At 38.1% G+C, this 21,072-nt stretch overlaps 1 protein-coding gene across 1 annotated transcript in view; it reads right to left on the reverse strand.

Annotated features, from left to right (window-relative positions):
• Positions 1-21,072, reverse strand: part of LOC144446527 (RNA-binding region-containing protein 3-like) — a 66,363-nt gene that overhangs the window by 8,409 nt on the left and 36,882 nt on the right. Inside the window, exons 7-12 of the mRNA XM_078136311.1 lie at positions 16,476-16,726; positions 12,079-12,267; positions 10,811-10,905; positions 5,198-5,256; positions 4,550-4,682; positions 4,066-4,150 (exon numbers count right to left, since the gene is read on the reverse strand). Coding sequence (XP_077992437.1) covers positions 4,085-4,150; positions 4,550-4,682; positions 5,198-5,256; positions 10,811-10,905; positions 12,079-12,267; positions 16,476-16,726 — 793 coding nt within the window. The 3' untranslated portion in view covers positions 4,066-4,084. The remainder of the gene's footprint in view (positions 1-4,065; positions 4,151-4,549; positions 4,683-5,197; positions 5,257-10,810; positions 10,906-12,078; positions 12,268-16,475; positions 16,727-21,072) is intronic.

A 21,072-nucleotide genomic window follows, 5' to 3' on the forward strand; every position in this document is an offset into this window, starting at 1 on the left:
AGATTCACTAGTTTCTATTAAAAGTTTTGTTATAAAGGAGTGTGATGACTTGAGGTATAAATGAATTATGATAACGGGTAGTACAAGAAGCTAACTGTCTAAATCTACCACTCCTATCAATTCTCCTGACATTGATTTCCTTTCTCAGTGGGTTTGTTTCATCCCTCATTATGTGCAACACTTTGTCTGCCATTCGCTCGTGTAAGACTTCATCCATGTTTCTTTCCAATGACATTTCCTGTTTTACTGATTAATTTATCTAACCTCTTCTTATTTTGTTGTGTAATATTTCCACCCCAGCAAACTATGCAGTAACTTATAACACCTATTTATGACAGCTCCATAAAACAAAGAAAGTATAATATACCTTATCCTGATTAACATTAAAAGACCGCAACTTTCTTAAACAGTACAACCTAGAGTTGAGCTTCTTGGAAAGAATATCAATATGGTGTTGCCAATTTAGTTTGCGGTCTAAGCCAAGCCCCAAGTACTGATAATTGTCAACTTTGGCTACCTCAACACCCTTGATCAAGACTAAGCTGGGATCACCCCGCCTTTTGCGAAAATCATTTTTACCATTTCCTTGGTCTTAGCAACATTTAATATTAGGTGGTTTTGGTCACAATATTCAACAAAGCGATCTATTTGATGAAGGTAGTTGGTGTCATCATCATCATCATCATCTAGTAACCCAATCATAAAAGCTCTTTCTAAAACATTCTGATTTCGTTTTTATACTCCTGTACCACCTACCCGAGGGTAACAGTTCAAAAAATGTATGTGCCGGATGACTGGAATCCTCAATGATGGATGTAGCTTTGCGAATGGATCTGGAATCATTTGATAGATTGATTGTAAGGATGGTGATTCTGTACCGATGATTCTCCATGCTGTCCGGACAACTCTCTCAAGTGCAACAACTCATCGTTGGTGATGTTTTGAAACCAGACTCTCTATGATAGTGCAGTAAACATTGACTAAAATACAACCACGACTCATTCCAAATTTCTTTCAACGTCTCAGAAAATAAAGAAGCTGTTGTGCTTTCTTTACAAGGTGTTCAGTATTTGTTTACCAAGACAGTCGATGTGAAAGATGAATACCCAGGAATTTGAAAAAACTGACATAATACATGTATATAATATAAAAAATTTTAAAAAGTAACTAATCAGAAAGATGAATGATTTTTCGTGCATAATCCATCTGAAATTTCTGTAGTAAGATATAAAATATGAAAACAACGTCCTCTAATAGACTAAAATCTATGGACACCACAAATACTATCTAGAAGCAACAACAGGAGAAGCATTGTCAAAAAAACTTTAACAATATGTAAAGCCTCAAAATGCGGTATGATCACCCTTTATCTAAAAACGTATGTATCAGTGAGTTGCCAGTAGAGCTTTGAGACCTTGAGATATACGCCATTTTCGTTTTTTTACATAATTCTGTATCATTCTCGACTTTAGTCTTGGTTACAAACCTTTGTAAATAAGTATCGGGAATGAAATACATTGTATACACTGAGCTTGAGTCAAATTTAGGAATCTAACTGCAATTTACATAACTAATCAAGTTACGTCATATCAGTTAATCTTAAGTCTAAAGAATCTCTACTAACTAATTGACCAATCAAATGAAGATCAATATAAAATTCGAGCCAATATGTATGGAATGTAGGAAAACCTTCATTTCTGTGTGATCTGTAGGTTTTTTGTTAGATGTCAATAAAGTACGAGCAGCTGCCATTATAGTATATGTACTTGGTTGTACAGGCATCATTCCTTTTCAGAACCTGTTTCTAGACAATTCCCTTATCCCATAGTTGTAAGCTGACTCTAAATATGCCTTTGCTACAAAATTTGAGACTATACAATTTGCTTTCTGATTTGCTATCTGATGTCTGCAGTAATTTATAGCAAAAAACTTATGTGGGTGTTTTGATAAAAGTGAAAAATTGAGGTGACCTTGTAATTAGACTATGACCTTGACCTTGGATCGAAATGCCCTTGTGATATGTGTGTTGCCCGTCCCCTAAAACCTATATATAGACACTTCCATCATATCTGTAGCACTTCGGGACCCTGCGATATTCAGTACTTTCATATTTTGGTGAACTTGCTACCAGTTGTCTTGGTAACAGAAGTTTGTAATAAAAGCAGCTCAGTATATGCCTTTGCTGAATTTTTCCTGAAAGACTATATAATTTGCTATTTTCTGAGTGATTTTCATCTGTAAAGATCATGTCTGATGTTAGAAATGATTCCGACGGTATTTTAATTATTACAAAAAATTAAGATGACTTTGAATTTTTTGACAATGACCTTGACCTTAGATCGAAAGAATTATGTAATCAGTGGATTGCTTGTCCCTATTAAAAACCCTATATACAAACACTTACATCATATTAACAACACTTTCAGATTAGTATATTAACACTTCGGTATAATTGGGGATATTGACAGCAGTTGCCTTGGTAACAGCTTTTTGACTTCATATATACTTTTTTTCACGTTTTAAGGAAAGATTGTATGTTTGGCTATTCACTGACCGACTTACAGCTTTACCAGTCATATCTGATGGAAGTATACAGAAAGGTTTCAATGAATGTCCAACAAATTAAGTTGACCTTGAATTTTTGACTATGACCCTGAGCTTGAATCGAAAAGGTCATGTAATGATTGAGTTCCCTATCCCCTAAAATATATATAAACATACTTTAATTGTAATTATACCATTTCTGGGGCATGAAATATGTCATTTTTAATGTTTTAGCATCCTTCAAAATAATGTCAATGTTACCATGGAAACCGTCTCCTGTGAGTTTGTGCAAGAGAATCCAGAGGGGCAACATCAGTTTTCTGAAGGCCTAGATGTTGCTCTAACCAAACATACTGCCCAAATTTGTACTTCAAGCTGGGCAATTTATTTTCAAAATTTCAGCCTTGGCACCCTGACTACTGATACCATTGCAACAAGACAAGTGACATGCAGCATCTTGTGCCACTCCAGCAGCTGGGTTTGATTGCACACTGTTGAATGGCATACTCATGTGTTACTCACAGTGGTTTGATTACACTGTTGAATGGCATACTCATGTGTTACTCACAGTGGTTTGATTACACACTGTTGAATGGCAAACTCATGTGTTACTCACAGTGGTTTGATTACACACTGTTGAATGGCATACTCATGTGTTACTCACAGTGGTTTGATTACACACTGTTGAATGGCATACTCATGTTACTCACAGTGGTTTGATTACACACTGTTGAATGGCATACTCATGTGTTACTCACAGTGGTTTGATTACACTGTTGAATGGCATACTCATGTGTTACAGTGGTTTGATTACACACTGTTGAATGGCATAGTCATGTGTTACTCACAGTGGTTTGATTACATACTGTTGAATGGCATACTCATGTGTTACAGTGGTTTGATTGCACACTGTTGAATGGCATACTCGTGTGTTACTCACAGTGGTTTGATTACACACTGTTGAATGGCATACTCATGTTACTCACAGTGGTTTGCTTGCACACTGTTGAATGGTATACTCATGTGTTACTCACAGTGGTTTGATTGCACACTGTTGCATACTCATGTGTTACTCACAGTGGTTTGATTGCATACAATTGAATGGCATACTCAAGTGTCACTCACAGTGGTTTGATTGCACACTGTTGAATGGCATACTCAAGTGTCACTCACAGTGGTTTGATTGCACACTGTTGAATGGCATACTCATGTGTTACTCACAGTGGTTTGATTGCACACTGTTGAATGGCAAACTCATGTGTTACTCACAGTGGTTTGATTGCACACTGTAGAATGGCATACTCATGTGTTACTCACAGTGGTTTGATTGCACACTGTTGAATGGCATACTCAAGTGTCACTCACAGTGGTTTGTTTGCACACTATTGAATGGCATACTCAAGTGTCAATCACAGTGGTTTGATTGCACACTATTGAATGACATACTCAAGTGTCAATCACACTGCTTTGATTGCAATACAATATATTTTTAATAAAAATAACTAGAGTATGTTATATTACCAACACAATTTGGATCCTGTTATTGTTTTTTCTTTGCTTCGTTTTCCTTGTCCTTGTCCTTTGGTTTAGCTGACCTGGCAAATTGCTGTTGAGTTGTTCAGGAAAATACTACAAACACATGGTGTGAATAGCACCTATCAATTTCTGAACCTCTTTCAATATTTGCTTCTACGAATTATCAGAATTTGCATTTACGAATTATACATGCAGTTACATAAAACTAATAATTTGAGTTTTTATATTTGACCCCATTTCAATAACATTTGTCCATGGAAGCTAGGCATTATCATACTAAATTAAATAATTTAGCCAACAAGTTAGGGTTACATAACAAACAGCTCAATGAGTTTGCTTTCTTGCTTGACAATGTTTTTTCACCAGCATAAACTCTGGCATTATTAAAGCTGGTAGGCAGTTTTAGCACAGCTTGGCACTGATGAACTGATAAGGTTGGTCAAACAAAGTTGTAACACTGAAAGGATACAACCACTATAGGTTTTCCATGTAATAAGTAACCATTGGTATCATTGACAGCTGATTGCGCTTTCTGTTCACTGGGTAAACCAATAAATGCCTGACCTTTCATTCTTCCGTCTTTCATAAGTCTTACATCAAACCTGATGATAAAATTAATATTGTACACATTAATACCATAGCTAGGCAAAGCCCATAAGCTAACGCAGGGTAGATTCATTTATGACCATCTGCCTCACGATGCTATTGTAGATAGCGCTCTCCACGTGGAGAATGCACATAGTATATACAACGCGCATGCATAGTCATTGCGCCGCAATGTATCCTTGGGTAAAACCATCAAAAAACATCGCATAGTATATAGGACGAGCATGTGTACTAGTTATTGAGCGGCCGCATATGAACAGTCTTCTGAATATGCATTCTGAATACACTTGAAAGACTAATGCTACTACACCGTACACTTTTTCAGCCCTCCTTAACTGCCACTTTGGTTATTTGAGCTCTGGTTGTTGTGCTGGACAATACAACATTCATTGGTAGTACCTTGAGTTTGCCACCAACAATTGTATTTAACAATCTACAATTGTGACAGTCTCATGGCTTATCTAACAAAACAGTTGACATTATGAATTATCAAATTTAATGTTATACTTACATGTCTTTCTCTAACTCTGAAGTAAAATCAACATATCTGCCAAAGATATACTTTAGATCCTGATGAATAAAAAAATATCAATTACTGAATTAGTCTTAATTTTCTTTTTGTGCTTTTAACTTTTAAAACATGTAGTCTACATAAAACAATCAACTTGAGTGTCATATTAATACATTACAGTTGTTTTGTCTCTTTCTAAACAATTTAGTACAGTCACATCAAAGCACTGTTGCAGGTGTGTGCATGATAACTTTGATTGATAACTTGCTTATGTTACATTGCATTGTTGACATAACTCTGCTAAAATAAGTGGTTGCTTCATAGGCTATATATATTTTTCTCACATGACAGCCCAATTTTATTTTTACACAACATAACATTGTGCACATCAATTAGGCAGCATTATTATTAAAGAAAATTGCTACTGAAATGTGTTACTGTCTAGTCAAGGCTAAAACTTGTATCACATTTGAAAGCAAGATTGGTAATGTATTGACCACCCAGAGTCTTACAAATGGAATTATTTTTTCTAATCTTTGCATTTCAACCACAACAAATCAATGTTCAAATCAGTGGTCCGTGGTACCAGTGGCCAGCTCTGGTAGGGATGTGTGGTCAGTGATGGAAAACCCAGGACCTATTTTAGACCCATTTTGACCAAAAATCAATACCCCATTTTAAACCATTACAGGATTTTAAAAGATGAAAGTTTAGACCTAAATACATTAATTCCTAGCTAATTCTGTCAATTGGACGTTACTAGAGCTAATCGAGATTTGGTTGATTGGACATGGTAGGTAGCTAAACTTAGATCTTAAAAGCAGCACTTCTGTTTTATCATTGTTCAGTTTTAATTTATTTTGGGTAATCAAGGATTTAATGTCATGAACAGTTGATTCCATGATATCAACTGAGGGTGAGGTGTCTAACGGTAAAAATGATATCAACTGAGGGTGAGGTGTCTAACGGTAAAAATGATATCAACTGAGGGTGAGGTGTCTAGTGGTAAATATGATGTCAACTGAGGGTGAGGTGTCTAACGGTAAAAATGATATCAACTGAGGGTGAGATGTCTAACGGTAAATATGATGTCAACTGAGGGTGAGATGTCTAACGGTAAAAATGATATCAACTGAGGGTGAGATGTCTAACGGTAAAAATGATATCAACTGAGGGTGAGGTGTCTAGTGGTAAATATGATGTCAACTGAGGGTGAGGTGTCTAACGGTAAAAATGATGTCAACTGAGGGTGAGATGTCTAACGGTAAATATGATGTCAACTGAGGGTGAGGTGTCTAACGGTAAAAATGATATCAACTGAGGGTGAGATGTCTAACGGTAAATATGATGTCAACTGAGGGTGAGATGTCTAACGGTAAAAATGATATCAACTGAGGGTGAGGTGTCTAGTGGTAAATATGATGTCAACTGAGGGTGAGATGTCTAACGGTAAAAATGATGTCAACTGAGGGTGAGATGTCTAACGGTAAATATGATGTCAACTGAGGGTGAGGTGTCTAACGGTAAAAATGATATCAACTGAGGGTGAGGTGTCTAACGGTAAAAATGATATCAACTGAGGGTGAGGTGTCTAACGGTAAAAATGATATCAACTGAGGGTGAGATGTCTAACGGTAAAAATGATATCAACTGAGGGTGAGGTGTCTAATGGTAAATATGATATCAACAGAGGGTGAGGTGTCTAATGGTAAATATGATGTCAACTGAGGGTGAGGTGTCTAGTGGTAAATATGATGTCAACTGAGGGTGAGGTGTCTAATGGTAAATATGATGTCAACTGAGGGTGAGATGTCTAACGGTAAAAATGATATCAACTGAGGGTGAGGTGTCTAATGGTAAATATGATGTCAACTGCGGGTGAGATGTCTAACGGTAAATATCGTGTTGAAAAATTAAAATCCTGAACTTTATTTTACTAGTGGTTTTGTCATTTCTTAGTAACTATAAGAACGACTGTATCACGTTCCGTCAACCCGGAAGTACATAGACACGAAAATAGTGGCTTTTACATGTAATTAGTAACGAAATTTTACTCTAACTGTTGATAACCTTCAAATTTATTTATTTTTGAATACATTCTAATGTGCCCTGAAGACGACACTATAGAGACTTGCTGTATGGGAAGGTAATTTTTTTGTCTTTATAAATGCTATACATGTAGTCAGATTAATGTGTACTAGAAATGTTATGTAAAATATCTGCCAGAGATAAGACCACTTCATATATTATTACCCCTCCCCCCCAAAAAAAAAAAAAAAATGAAGACAAAATACTTTAAAAAAGAAGAAGCTCCAAAACAGAGAAAAGAACAAAATTACAGGAAGGAGATGAAGCACAAACAACTACAAAGAAAACAATAGAAGACAGTTCAATTGGAACACAGGATTTCAAATAAGTATGGGGTTTGGAAAAGTGAATTAGAAGTAGAGCAAATTTAGAGAGATGAAGAGAAGTGAACAAGTGAAAGCACTTAATAAAGACCAGATTCAGTTTCATGTTTTCTTTGGGATTTGCAACTTGAAATGATACAACTATATCAAGTATTGATTATTGATTATTGGATCAAATTCCAAGGAGATATCTTGTATAATTATAAAGTTATAGTCTTCTGAATGTTGCGAAAAATGACAAATTTGTCAGTGCCGCACCAAAACACATATTTAAAATTTAAGTCTAATAAAATATTTGTGAAGTTTGCCATTCTCCAAAAGTTCTTAAAACCTAATAATATTGACTGATTTTCTGAATTTGTACTCACAATTAGTAGCTCAAGAGTATCAACAGTGATTATTATCATATAAGGGCAGTAAAGTGAAATATTTTGTATTTTAAATTTTCGATTTTGGAATATTTTTGGCAAATTTCTTGCGAACTATATGATATTGCGACATTCCGCTTTTTAATACCAATTATTTGATACTTTCAATCACTAAATGTGATACATATGAACATCCAAACAATTATTTTATCACTTTGCTGAATGTATAAATTAGTAACATAAACTACATGAACAGAAAATTTTGTTTATGAAAATTCCTAAAAATCCAATATGGCCACCGCCTAGTATGGCCGCCATTCCATAATGAAAACAGGGCTCTTCATGATTTTCAATGAGTTGAAAATATGAAAATATAATCTTTGACATTATTTTTTGAATTTGTAACTAAATAACTATGTTGTCTGAAAATTGTAGCTAAATTGAGAGAATTTTTTTGAAGTTAACAGTCATCAAAGTTTTAAGATTTTGATGTTTTCAAATGGTGCCACACTGAAAAAAACTAAGTCAGATGAAATATTTAGCATTTTTGATTGTCTTAAAATTTAAAAATACAAGAAAATTTTGTGTAAATCATGTAAAGATTGTTTAAATGGGTAAAACTCTTTCAGTATCTTAAACATTTTTCCTAATGTAAGCAGTTTTTATGAAGTTAACTTCCTCTAAAACGAGGAAATTGTCAGTTTTTAGAGATTTTCAACTCAGTTTTCTCAAAAACAGGCAAATTTTAGCGCGGTAAAAGTGTGATAACTTTTGAACCGGTGGACCAATTTCAATAATTTTTTTTTTTATTTTACTTCACTTTCATAGGATGATAATTGTTAAGTATTGAAATATTGCTATTATGGATCTAAATTTTTCACTGAACTCCCTACTAATGGTAAATATGATGTCAACTGAGGGTGAGGTGTCTAGTGGTAAAAATGATGTCAACTGAGGGTGAGGTGTCTAGTGGTAAATATGATGTCAACTGAGGGTGAGATGTCTAATGGTAAATATGATGTCAACTGAGGGTGAGGTGTCTAATGGTAAAAATGATGTCAACTGAGGGTGAGATGTCTAATGGTAAATATGATGTCAACTGAGGGTGAGGTGTCTAGTGGTAAAAATGATGTCAACTGAGGGTGAGGTGTCTAGTGGTAAATATGATGTCAACTGAGGGTGAGATGTCTAATGGTAAATATGATATCAACTGAGGGTGAGGTGTCTAGTGGTAAAAATGATGTCAACTGAAGGTGAGGTGTCTAGTGGTAAATATGATGTCAACTGAAGGTGAGGTGTCTAATGGTAAATATGATGTCAACTGAGGGTGAGGTGTCTAATGGTAAATATGATGTCAACTGAGGGTGAGGTGTCTAGTGGTAAATATGATGTCAACTGAGGGTGAGATGTCTAATGGTAAATATGATGTCAACTGAGGGTGAGGTGTCTAGTGGTAAATATGATGTCAACTGAGGGTGAGGTGTCTAATGGTAAATAAGATGTCAACTGAGGGTGAGGTGTCTAGTGGTAAATATAATGTCAACTGAGGGTGAGGTGTCTAGTGGTAAATATGATGTCAACTGAGGGTGAGGTGTCTAGTGGTAAATATGATGTCAATTGAGGGTGAGGTGTCTGGTGGTAAATATGATGTCAACTGAGGGTGAGGTGTCTGGTGGTAAATATGATGTCAACTGAGGGTGAGGTGTCTAATGGTAAATATGATGTCAACTGAGGGTGAGGTGTCTAGTGGTAAAAATGATGTCAACTGAGGGTGAGGTGTCTAGTGGTAAATATGATATCAACTGAGGGTGAGGTGTCTAATGGTAAATATGATGTCAACTGAGGGTGAGGTGTCTAGTGGTAAATATGATGTCAACTGAGGGTGAGGTGTCTAGTGGTAAATATGATGTCAACTGAGGGTGAGGTGTCTAATGGTAAATATGATGTCAACTGAAGGTGAGGTGTCTAGTGGTAAATATGATGTCAACTGAGGGTGAGGTGTCTAATGGTAAATATGATGTCAACTGAGGGTGAGGTGTCTAGTGGTAAAAATGATGTCAACTGAGGGTGAGGTGTCTAGTGGTAAATATGATGTCAACTGAGGGTGAGGTGTCTAATGGTAAATATGATGTCAACTGAGGGTGAGGTGTCTAGTGGTAAATATGATGTCAACTGAAGGTGAGGTGTCTAGTGGTAAATATGATGTCAACTGAGGGTGAGGTGTCTAATGGTAAATATGATGTCAATTGAGGGTGAGGTGTCTAGTGGTAAATATGATGTCAACTGAAGGTGAGGTGTCTAGTGGTAAATATGATGTCAACTGAAGGTGAGGTGTCTAGTGGTAAATATGATGTCAACTGAGGGTGAGGTGTCTAATGGTAAATATGATGTCAATTGAGGGTGAGGTGTCTAGTGGTAAAAATGATATCAACTGAAGGTGAGGTGTCTAATGGTAAATATGATGTCAACTGAGGGTGAGGTGTCTAATGGTTAATATGATGTCAACTGAGGGTGAGGTGTCTAGTGGTAAATATGATGTCAACTGAGGGTGAGGTGTCTAGTGGTAAATATGATGTCAACTGAGGGTGAGGTGTCTAGTGGTAAATATGATGTCAACTGAGGGTGAGGTGTCTAGTGGTAAATATGATGTCAACTGAAAATGAAACTGATGGTGTTTGAAATTTTGCACAAAGATGAAACACTATCATTTCCATAGCATAACACAACTATACCTATCAGTGAGCTAACAGTACTTGTTAGCAAAAAAGAAAGGCTCATTCTTGTGTCAACTTTAAATTAAAATATTCCGAAATTCCGAATAGATATTGATCTACCTTTTCATCAGCTTGTTTTGACACATTTTTCACATACAGTCTTGTATTTCGTTCACCAGGATCATAGTTCTTGAATGCTGACAGTTTAAGTCTCTCTGTGAGTAAAGAACAATTGAACAGTTTACGTCTCTCTGTGTGTAAAGAACATTTGAACACTTTATGTCTCTCTGTGTGTAAAGAACAATTGAAGTTTATGTCTCTCTGTGTGTAAAGAACAATTGAACAGTTTATGTCTCTCTGTGTGTAAAGAACAATTGAACAGTTTATGTCTCTCTGTGAGTAAAGAACAATTGATTACTGGCACATAATCAGCAGTTGTGTCTATATGTGAGTAATGAATGTATTGTACTTGACTACGGACAAATAATCGAATGGAAAACAGGGCAAATACATATGCAGGAGTCTGGCAATCAGCATAGGGTAAAGGGTCTCACAATCACCATAGAGTACTGTCTCACAATCACCATAGAGTACACAGTCTCACAATCACCAAAGAGTACATAGTCTCACAATCTCCATAGAGTACAAAGTCTCACAATCACCATAGAGTACAGAGTCTCACAATCACCATAGGGTACAGAGTCTCACAATCACCATAGAATACAGGGTCTCACAATCACCATAGGGTACAGAGTCTCACAATCACCACAGAGTACAGAGTCTCACAATCACCATAGAGTACACAGTCTCACAATCCCCATCGAATACAGGGTCTCACAATCATCATAGAGTACACAGTCTCACAATCACCATAGAGTACAAAGTCTCACAATCACCATAGAGTACAGAGTCTCACAATCACCAAAGAGTACAGAGTCTCACAATCACCATAGAGTACAGAGTCTCACAATCACCAAAGAGTACAGAGTCTCACAATCATCATAGAGTACACAGTCTCACAATCACCATAGAGTACAAAGTCTCACAATCACCATAGAGTACAGAGTCTCACAATCACCAAAGAGTACAGAGTCTCACAATCACCATAGAGTACAGAGTCTCACAATCACCATAGAGTACTGTAGTCTCATTGTGCAAATTTAAATTTGTTAATCACAGAATTTGAAGTATACTTCGCTGACAACCATACCAGTGCAGTTATACCACATCATTTATGCCAATGCCAATGGACATATCTGTTTGTCCAATGATCAGTTCATTATATACAGACAACATATAAATGTATGAAAGAGAGATGATGGCAACAAAATGTCATCCTTCAACTTTCATAGTGTCTACTACTATTATTCTTCCTAATATATAACTACCTTTAGATGACATTCTATGCTTTCTTAGCTCTTTATCACAGATAAATTCTGTACTAGGTTCTTCTTCCTGTATATCTTCTTCTTCCTCTTCCATTGACTCTTCTTCGACAGTTACAGGGTTTATTTTACCGAAGCCTGACTTAATTTTTTCTGTAAAATTGTCTTTCTGTTGTGGTTGTTGTAAAGAAGCTGTAGACAATGATAAAGATATACATGTACAAGTGTGGATGTTTTACTATTTAGAAGCAGTGGCAAAAAATAGCACCAGTGGCATACTTACTTACATATTTTAAATGTTTATGATAAGTATATACAAGTGTGGATATTTTAGACGCAGTGGCAAAAAATAGTGCCAATGGCATTGTAGCACAACTGTGTTTGGCAGTTGCTATGGGTGTGGTCTTGTTGCTAGGCATATTTGCTTACATTTTTGGAATGTTTATGATAAGGAGCCACAAGTGTGGATATTTTAGATGCTGTGGCAAACAATATGACCAATGGCATTGTAGAACAACTGTATTTTGCTGTTGCTATGGGTGTGGTCTTGTTGCTAGGCATATTTGATTACATTTTTCATATGTTAATTTGCTTGCCTATTCAGGGTTCGTATACTTAAAGCAAAATAAAATTCCAGGACTTTCCATGGGTTTTCCTTCAGTTTTCCAGGGGAATTTGTTTTGATTTTGGCCATTTTCCAGGGGTGTTGACCACCAAAGTATATTTTTTGAATGACATCTAATTGTCTGATGTGGACGAGAAGAAATTAACAAGGGTTCCCATATGTCACAAAACATTTTAAAAACAATCGACACTATGGAAGACGTTGGTTTCAAAACCACGTTTGCACGCTAAGATTAACAGAGAAACCTCTGTCCTACCCCCTAAGTAGTTGTTTCGTCAAGCTGGTGCATTGATCGTGTAAGATTTGAGTCGCAGCATGCAGCATTCATCAGTCTAATTCAGACATATCCAGAAAAACAAATTAAAAATACCGCCAATTGCATTGTAGCACAACTGTACAGTTTTTAAAAATGTTCATCCATATGGTAGTCCATGCTAACAATAAGTGTTCATTTGTTGAATGACTATCCAGTTGCCTATCAAACCATCTTTACGATATATGCTATCATTTGGTTGTTGCTATAGGTGTGGTCATGTTGTTAGATATATTTGCATACATTTTTGTATGTTTTTGTTCACTTGTGTATGAATTCCTGATATTATCTTTGCAATATACGTGATCATTTGGCTGTTACTATGGGAGTGGTCTTGTTGCTAGGCATGTTTACATACATTTTTTGAATGTTTATTCAATTGTCTATTAATCCCTGTTGTTATCTTTGTGAAATACATGACCGTTTGGCTGTTGCTATGGGCGTGGTTCAGGTTGCTAGGGTATTTGCATACATTTTTTGAATGTTTACTCATTTGTCAACCAGATGATGTTGTTATTTGACCAAAATATACTGCCATTTGGTTGTTGCTAAGGTCATGGTTGCTAGGGCCAATTTTGTCAAAATGTTTTGAAGAAAATCAGACTCTGTGACCAAGTACTTTTTGAGATATAAGTTTTTGACCAAAAATGAACATTTTTACACCTAATTTGCATATCACTCATGGCATCATTGTATACTCAATATTTCTTTGTCCATACATCCCTAGATGCATTCCCATTAAATTTCAGCCCAATCTGCTCAGTAGTTTTGGAATTATAGATTTTTAACCAAAAAGACACATTTTTTGCCCTAATTGCATATCACTGATGGAATCATCATGTCATGAACAAATCTTACTTTACACCCCTTAAGAATGTTCCCACCAAATTTCGCACCAATCTGCCCACTAGTGTCTGAGTTTAAGTTTTTTATCCAAAAATCACATTTTTTGACCCAAATCACACACCTGTGATGCGATCATTTTGATTTGAACAATTTCCCAACTAGACACCCAAGGTAATGGACCCACCAAATATCATGGCAATCGGTTCAGCGGTTTTCGACTTTAAGTTATTTACACACACACACACACACACACACACACACACACACACACACACACACACACACACACACACACACACACACACACACACACACACACACACACACACACACATACACACACAGACAGACAGACAGACGCCGGACGATCCATATAGCACTACTGAACCTCAGTTCAGTTGTGCTAAAAACTTGAGTTTGTCCTTGTTATTGTATGTTTTGATGTGACTAGATTTAGAAGTCACCTAAAATAATTTTCTTCTTCTTAATTTTGAATAAAAACGTCATTTACGTAACAAAATTCTGCACTATGAATAACTGAATATGTTCATCCCTTCCGTCTCGATGTTTATGTATGGACGGTACATGTTGAGGAACATCGCGATTTCTCAACTCAGCTTGACCATTTAGGAATGTTACTGTACTGACAAACATAAAAAAGTAGCTTACTCTTTTAGAACAAAGTCAAAACCATACTTCCACAACCTGGAAATTCCCTAGGCTAGGCCCTAGTATTGCCATGCATGAGCTTGTCGTCTCGTTTGCAGAACTTGTAACAATTTCTAATCATGGTTGGTGATGCTTTGATACTTGCTACAATGTTAAGATAATCTTGCTAACAGACCTACTGTAACCCCGGAACTGTTACAATATTATGTCGCTGAAATGACGACTGGAGTAGCAATATGCAAGATCAAAACAAACATTGTGGCGCCCATTCAACTACGCATAGGCACAGTCTGTGGGGCAAAGTGTCTTGTGGAACGATCCTTTGACTGTCTGGGTTTAATCAGCCTGAATTTTGATTCACCACCATTTCACATTTACGAGACTCAGTGTAGTGACTCATATGAATGGGTAGCTTGAGTACAGACATGTCAATCATCAATATTAATCGATCATGATCATTTTACAGGGTTTTCGAGGAGTAGGGCGCATTTTCCCAGGGTTTTCCAGGGAGGGTTTGAAATTCCAGGGTTTTCCAGGACCGTGTGAACCCTGCTATTAATTGTTTTATAACATACACCATCATTTGACTGTAACAGTTGCTATGGGTGTGGTCTTGTTGCCAGGCATATTTGCATACATTTTTGGAATCTTTATCATTAAACTTGCCTGCCCTTCCAACTTTTCAATATAAACCATCATTTAGCTGTTGTTACGGGCATGGTCTTGTTGCTAGGCATATTTACATAATTTTTTTTGATAATTTATTCACTTACCTACCCATCCCTGTTGTTATCTGTGTAATATGCATCATTTCACTGTTGAAATGTCTGATTACAAAATAACTGCAGATTAACATCTCCAGAAACATCCCCACCAAGTTTCAGCTCCCGCATTCATCATGTAGTTTTCAAGATATAATTTTTTTCTCCCAAAATTAAGATTTTAAGACCTAATTTGCATATTGCTGATGGGATGATTATGATGTGACTACATCTTCATGTACACATGTACACATCCCTATAGGCATCCCCATTGAATTTCAGCCCAATCTGCCTGGTAGTTTCAGAATTATAGATATCTGACCAAAAAAGGACACATTTTTAGCCCTAACTTGTATATCACTGTGGAGATCACATCTTAATACTTCTTAATCTTAACACCCCTAAGAACATTCCCACGAAATTCCAGCCCATATGCTGAGTAATTTTGGAACTATAGACTTTTGACCAAAAAGACACATTTTTAGACCTAATTTGCATATCACTGATAAGATCATCACATCGTGAACAATTCCTAAACTAAACAGCCCATATATATAAAGGGTGCTCCTACTATACCAAATTTCAGCATAATCTGCTCAATTGGTTTGGAATCATAGACTTTTAACCAAAAAGACACATTTTAGACCCAATTTGCATATTACTGATGAGATCATCATGTCATGAATACTACTTAATTTACATACCCCTAAGACAATTCCCCCCAAGTTTCAGGCCAATCTGCCCAGTAGTTTTGGAGTTTAAGATTTCGGACCAAAAATAACATTTTGACCCAAAATGTACACCTCTGATGTGATCATTTTCATTTGAACAATTTTCCATCTATACATGTACCCCCTAAGTAATGTCCCCACCAAATACCAAGGCAATCGGTCTGGCCGTTTTTAACTTTTAGTCATTTACATACATACACACACACACACACACACACACACACACATACACACACACACACACACACACACACACACACACACACACACTGTACACACATACACACAGACATTTCACCATACCTATAGCACAGTGAACCTCAGTACAGTTGTGCTAAAAATATGCGAACTTGATTTAAAAAGTCCCTAGTTTACAGTGTGTGTTGTTTAATTAATCTTCATGGCTGTAGGAGCCTAACTGCCATGCAAGTGTACACTCATATGTTAATTCCTACCTGTTTGCCTGCCTGTAGTTGTCTGTTGTATTCCTGACAAACATTCTGTTAATTTGAATTCCATTTTCTTGGGTTGTTGCTGCTGTTGTTGTAATGTTTCAAATACTTCAGATGTTAAATAAGTTGTTGAACTTCCTACTGGACCAGGTACAGCTTTCACTGGCTGCAGCAACTGGTGCAGTTTTGGTTTCTTCCTAGGTCTGCATTTTGTCAGTGGATGTGGTCGCTTTACTGTGACTTGTTCTTTCTTCCTATAATATAAGAAACATTATAAACTAGGATATAATTGTTTTTGTTTCAGTTATTGTTAGTAGTAACCAATATTGTTACATATGTACATGTACCACTGTGTATGTTGATGTACAGTCAGAAATAAAACCAATATTTTCACTGTTGGCTATGCAAATGAGATAAATTGAGATAAAATAGATCCTAATGCAAAACCAATCCCTGATGAAAACAAGCAAATAAATTCATTTGTTTTTAAGCACATACATGTCTTTCAGGTTGTTACACACTTTTTGAAAAAAATTTGTTGGTTCATAAAGTATTTCACTATTTTTCTTGACCAATGTATGTCCCGAAGTATCGAATAACTACATGTATGTAAATTAGTTGCTTACCTGTCACATAACTATGCAAATTAGTAATAGGTATTTTCACTGCAAACAAGTAAACAACACTTCAACTACTTTCCGTATGTACACATAATCAATCTTGATGTTTAGTAATGTATCAAAGGTATCTGGTATTTTAAACGTTTGCACTGGATAATTATACATTTCTTTGAAACATTTTAAAAGTAAATTCATTACTGTATGCCATTTTCAACTGATATCCGACCAGAAAAGAATGCAGATTCATTTGCAGCCTCTGAACCAGACGCAAACGCCACCAAAATTGATATTGATCAGAAAATAGATGATACAATAACGAAACTATTAGGTGTAGACAACTAAGAAGTGTACCATCAACTAGGTTTTCATAAGATTTGGTAAGTTAATTCAGAAATATCCCTGTTACTCTCTTACAAACATCGACGAACTCACTTTCCATGGCATGAACTACAATTTTGCATAACAATAGGCCACAGTGTCAAAAGGTGACCAGCTGATGTAGGGTGACCTAAATCAATCAATAGGCAGCGATGTTCGTACTTTTTTGAATTATTACGGTTGGTGTACATAATTATGTAATAATAACAGAACCCCACGGCCTCACAATAGATGGTAGGACATACATTTTATATATAAGTTATTTTCACTCGCAATTAGGTTTATTCTGTTGTATAGCTATAGTCAATCACAAAAATATGGCGGCACAATAAACCATACATATCACTCGTGAAAATAACTTCTGTATGACCTACCATCCATTAGAAGGTTGTGGGGTTATGTCATACTACTGAACCTACTATCCATTGGGAGGTGGTGTGGTCCCTGTCATACTACTGAACCTACCATCCATTGGGAGGTGGTGGGGTCTCTGTCATACTACTGAACCTACCATCCATTGGGAGGTTGTGGGATCCCTGTCATACTACTGAACCTACCATCCATTGGGAGGTGGTGGGGTCCCTGTCATACTACTGAACCTACCATCCACTGTGAGGTGGTTGGGTCCCTGTCATACTACTGAACCTACCATCCACTGTGAGGTGGTGGGGTCCCTGTCATACTACTGCACCTACCATCCACTGTGAGGTGGTGGGGTCCCTGTCATACTACTGAACCTACCATCCATTGGGAGGTGGTGGGGTCCCTGTCATACTACTGAACCTACCATCCACTGTGAGGTGGTGGGGTCCCTGTCATACTACTGAACCTACCATCCATTGTGAGGTGGTGGGGTCTCTGTCATACTACTGAACCTACCATCCATTGGGAGGTGGTGGGGTCCCTGTCATACTACTGAACCTACCATCCATTGGGAGGTGGTGGGGTCCCTGTCATACTACTGAACCTACCATCCATTGGGAGGTGGTGGGGTCCCTGTCATACTACTGCACCTACCATCCACTGTGAGGTGGTGGGGTCCCTGTCATACTACTAAACCTACCATCCATTGTGAGGTGGTGGGGTCCCTGTCATACTACTGAACCTACCATCCACTATGAGGTGGTGGGGTCCCTGTCATACTACTGAACCTACCATCCATTGGGAGGTTGTGGGATCCCTGTCATACTACTGAACCTACCATCCATTGGGAGGTGGTGGGGTCCCTGTCAAACTACTGAACCTACCATCCATTGGGAGGTTGTGGGGTCTCTGTCATACTACTGAACCTACCATCCACTGTGAGGTGGTGGGGTCCCTGTCATACTACTGAACCTACCATCCATTGGGAGGTGGTGGGGTCCCTGTCATACTACTGAACCTACCATCCACTGTGAGGTGGTGGGGTCCCTGTCATACTACTGAACCTACCATCCATTGGGAGGTGGTGGGGTCCCTGTCATACTACTGTACCTACCATCCACTGTGAGGTGGTGGGGTCTCTGTCATACTACTGAACCTACCATCCACTGTGAGGTGGTGGGGTCCCTGTCATACTACTGAACCTACCATCCATTGGGAGACAGTGGGGTTCTATTATACTACTGAACCTACCATCCACTGTGAGGTGGTGGGGTCCCTGTCATACTACTGAACCTACCATCCATTGTGAGGTGGTGGGGTTCTGTTATACTACTGAACCTACCATCCACTGTGAGGTGGTGGGGTCCCTGTCATACTACTGAACCTACCATCCATTGGGAGGTGGTGGGGTCCCTGTTATACTACTGAACCTACCATCCATTGTGAGGTGGTGGGGTCCCTGTCATACTACTGAACCTACCATCCACTGTGAGGTGGTGGGGTTCCTGTCATACTACTAAACCTACCATCCATTGTGAGGTGGTGGGGTCCCTGTCATACTACTGAACCTACCATCCACTGTGAGGTGGTGGGGTCCCTGTCATACTACTGAACCTACCATCCATTGGGAGGTGGTGGGGTCCCTGTCATACTACTGAACCTACCATCCATTGGGAGGTTGTGGGGTCCCTGTCATACTACTGAACCTACCATCCATTGGGAGGTTGTGGGGTCCCTGTCATACTACTGAACCTACCATCCATTGGGAGGTTGTGGGGTCCCTGTCATACTACTGAACCTACCATCCATTGGGAGGTGGTGGGGTCCCTGTCATACTACTGACCCTACCATCCATTGGGAGGTGGTGGGGTCCCTGTCATACTACTGAACCTACCATCCATTGGGAGGTTGTGGGGTCCCTGTCATACTACTGAACCTACCATCCATTGGGAGGTTGTGGGGTCCCTGTCATACTACTGAACCTACCATCCATTGTGAGGTGGTGGGGTCCATGTCATACTACTGAACCTACCATCCATTGGGAGGTGGTGGGGTCCCTGTCATACTACTGAACCTACCATCCATTGTGAGGTGGTGGGGTCTCTGTCATACTACTGAACCTACCATCCACTGTGAGGTGGTGGGGTCCCTGTCATACTACTGAACCTACCATCCATTGGGAGGTGGTTGGGTCCCTGTTATACTACTGAACCTACCATCCATTGTGAGGTGGTGGGGTCCCTGTCATACTACTGCACCTACCATCCACTGTGAGGTGGTGGGGTCCCTGTCATACTACTAAACCTACCATCCATTGTGAGGTGGTGGGGTCCCTGTCATACTACTGAACCTACCATCCACTATGAGGTGGTGGGGTCCCTGTCATACTACTGAACCTACCATCCATTGGGAGGTTGTGGGATCCCTGTCATACTACTGAACCTACCATCCATTGGGAGGTGGTGGGGTCCCTGTCAAACTACTGAACCTACCATCCATTGGGAGGTTGTGGGGTCCCTGTCATACTACTGAACCTACCATCCATTGGGAGGTGGTGGGGTTCTGTCATATATTCAGGACTGTACTAAGTGAAAAATTTCTTAACACAAATCCATGAACAACATGTTGTAGATGACATAGTCCCCGCTGTTTGGGAGCTGTGGATCCCTGTTTGGATTGTAAACTTCTTGTCTGTGATAGGTGCAATCACAAATTGACATGCATATGTACATTGCCCTTATACCAAGATTTATTGAAATTGATCTGCTCAGACATGTTTACCAAATGGCTCCAGACATGAAAAAATCATAACAGAATCCTGTTGGATCATATCGTGATACAAGTTGACATATGTACACATCATTGTCTTTAAATAAAGTTTTAATGGAAATTGTTCATGCATGTCAGTGTAATGGTCCCAAACATGGAAAAATCATAACAAAATTTGCAAAGCCATTCTGCAGACATGCCTGAATAAATCTCATTCAAAGTTGGTATAAGGACAATGTCAAATGTTTGCCCAGTGGCTATATTGGATTGTATCATGACACAAGTTGACATGCATGTATATATTATATATACACTATATATCCTTGCATCCAGTTTAAAGGGAATCACATAACACAGAATGGCCACGCAGGTAGTGTTGTACAGGTAGTGTTGTACAGGTAGTGTTGTACAAGTAGTATTGTACAGGTAGTGTTGTACAGGTAGTGTTGTACAGATAGTGTTGTACAGGT

The sequence above is a fragment of the Glandiceps talaboti genome, chromosome 15 (genome assembly GCF_964340395.1).
Source record: "Glandiceps talaboti chromosome 15, keGlaTala1.1, whole genome shotgun sequence".
NCBI lineage: Eukaryota > Metazoa > Hemichordata > Enteropneusta > Spengelidae > Glandiceps > Glandiceps talaboti.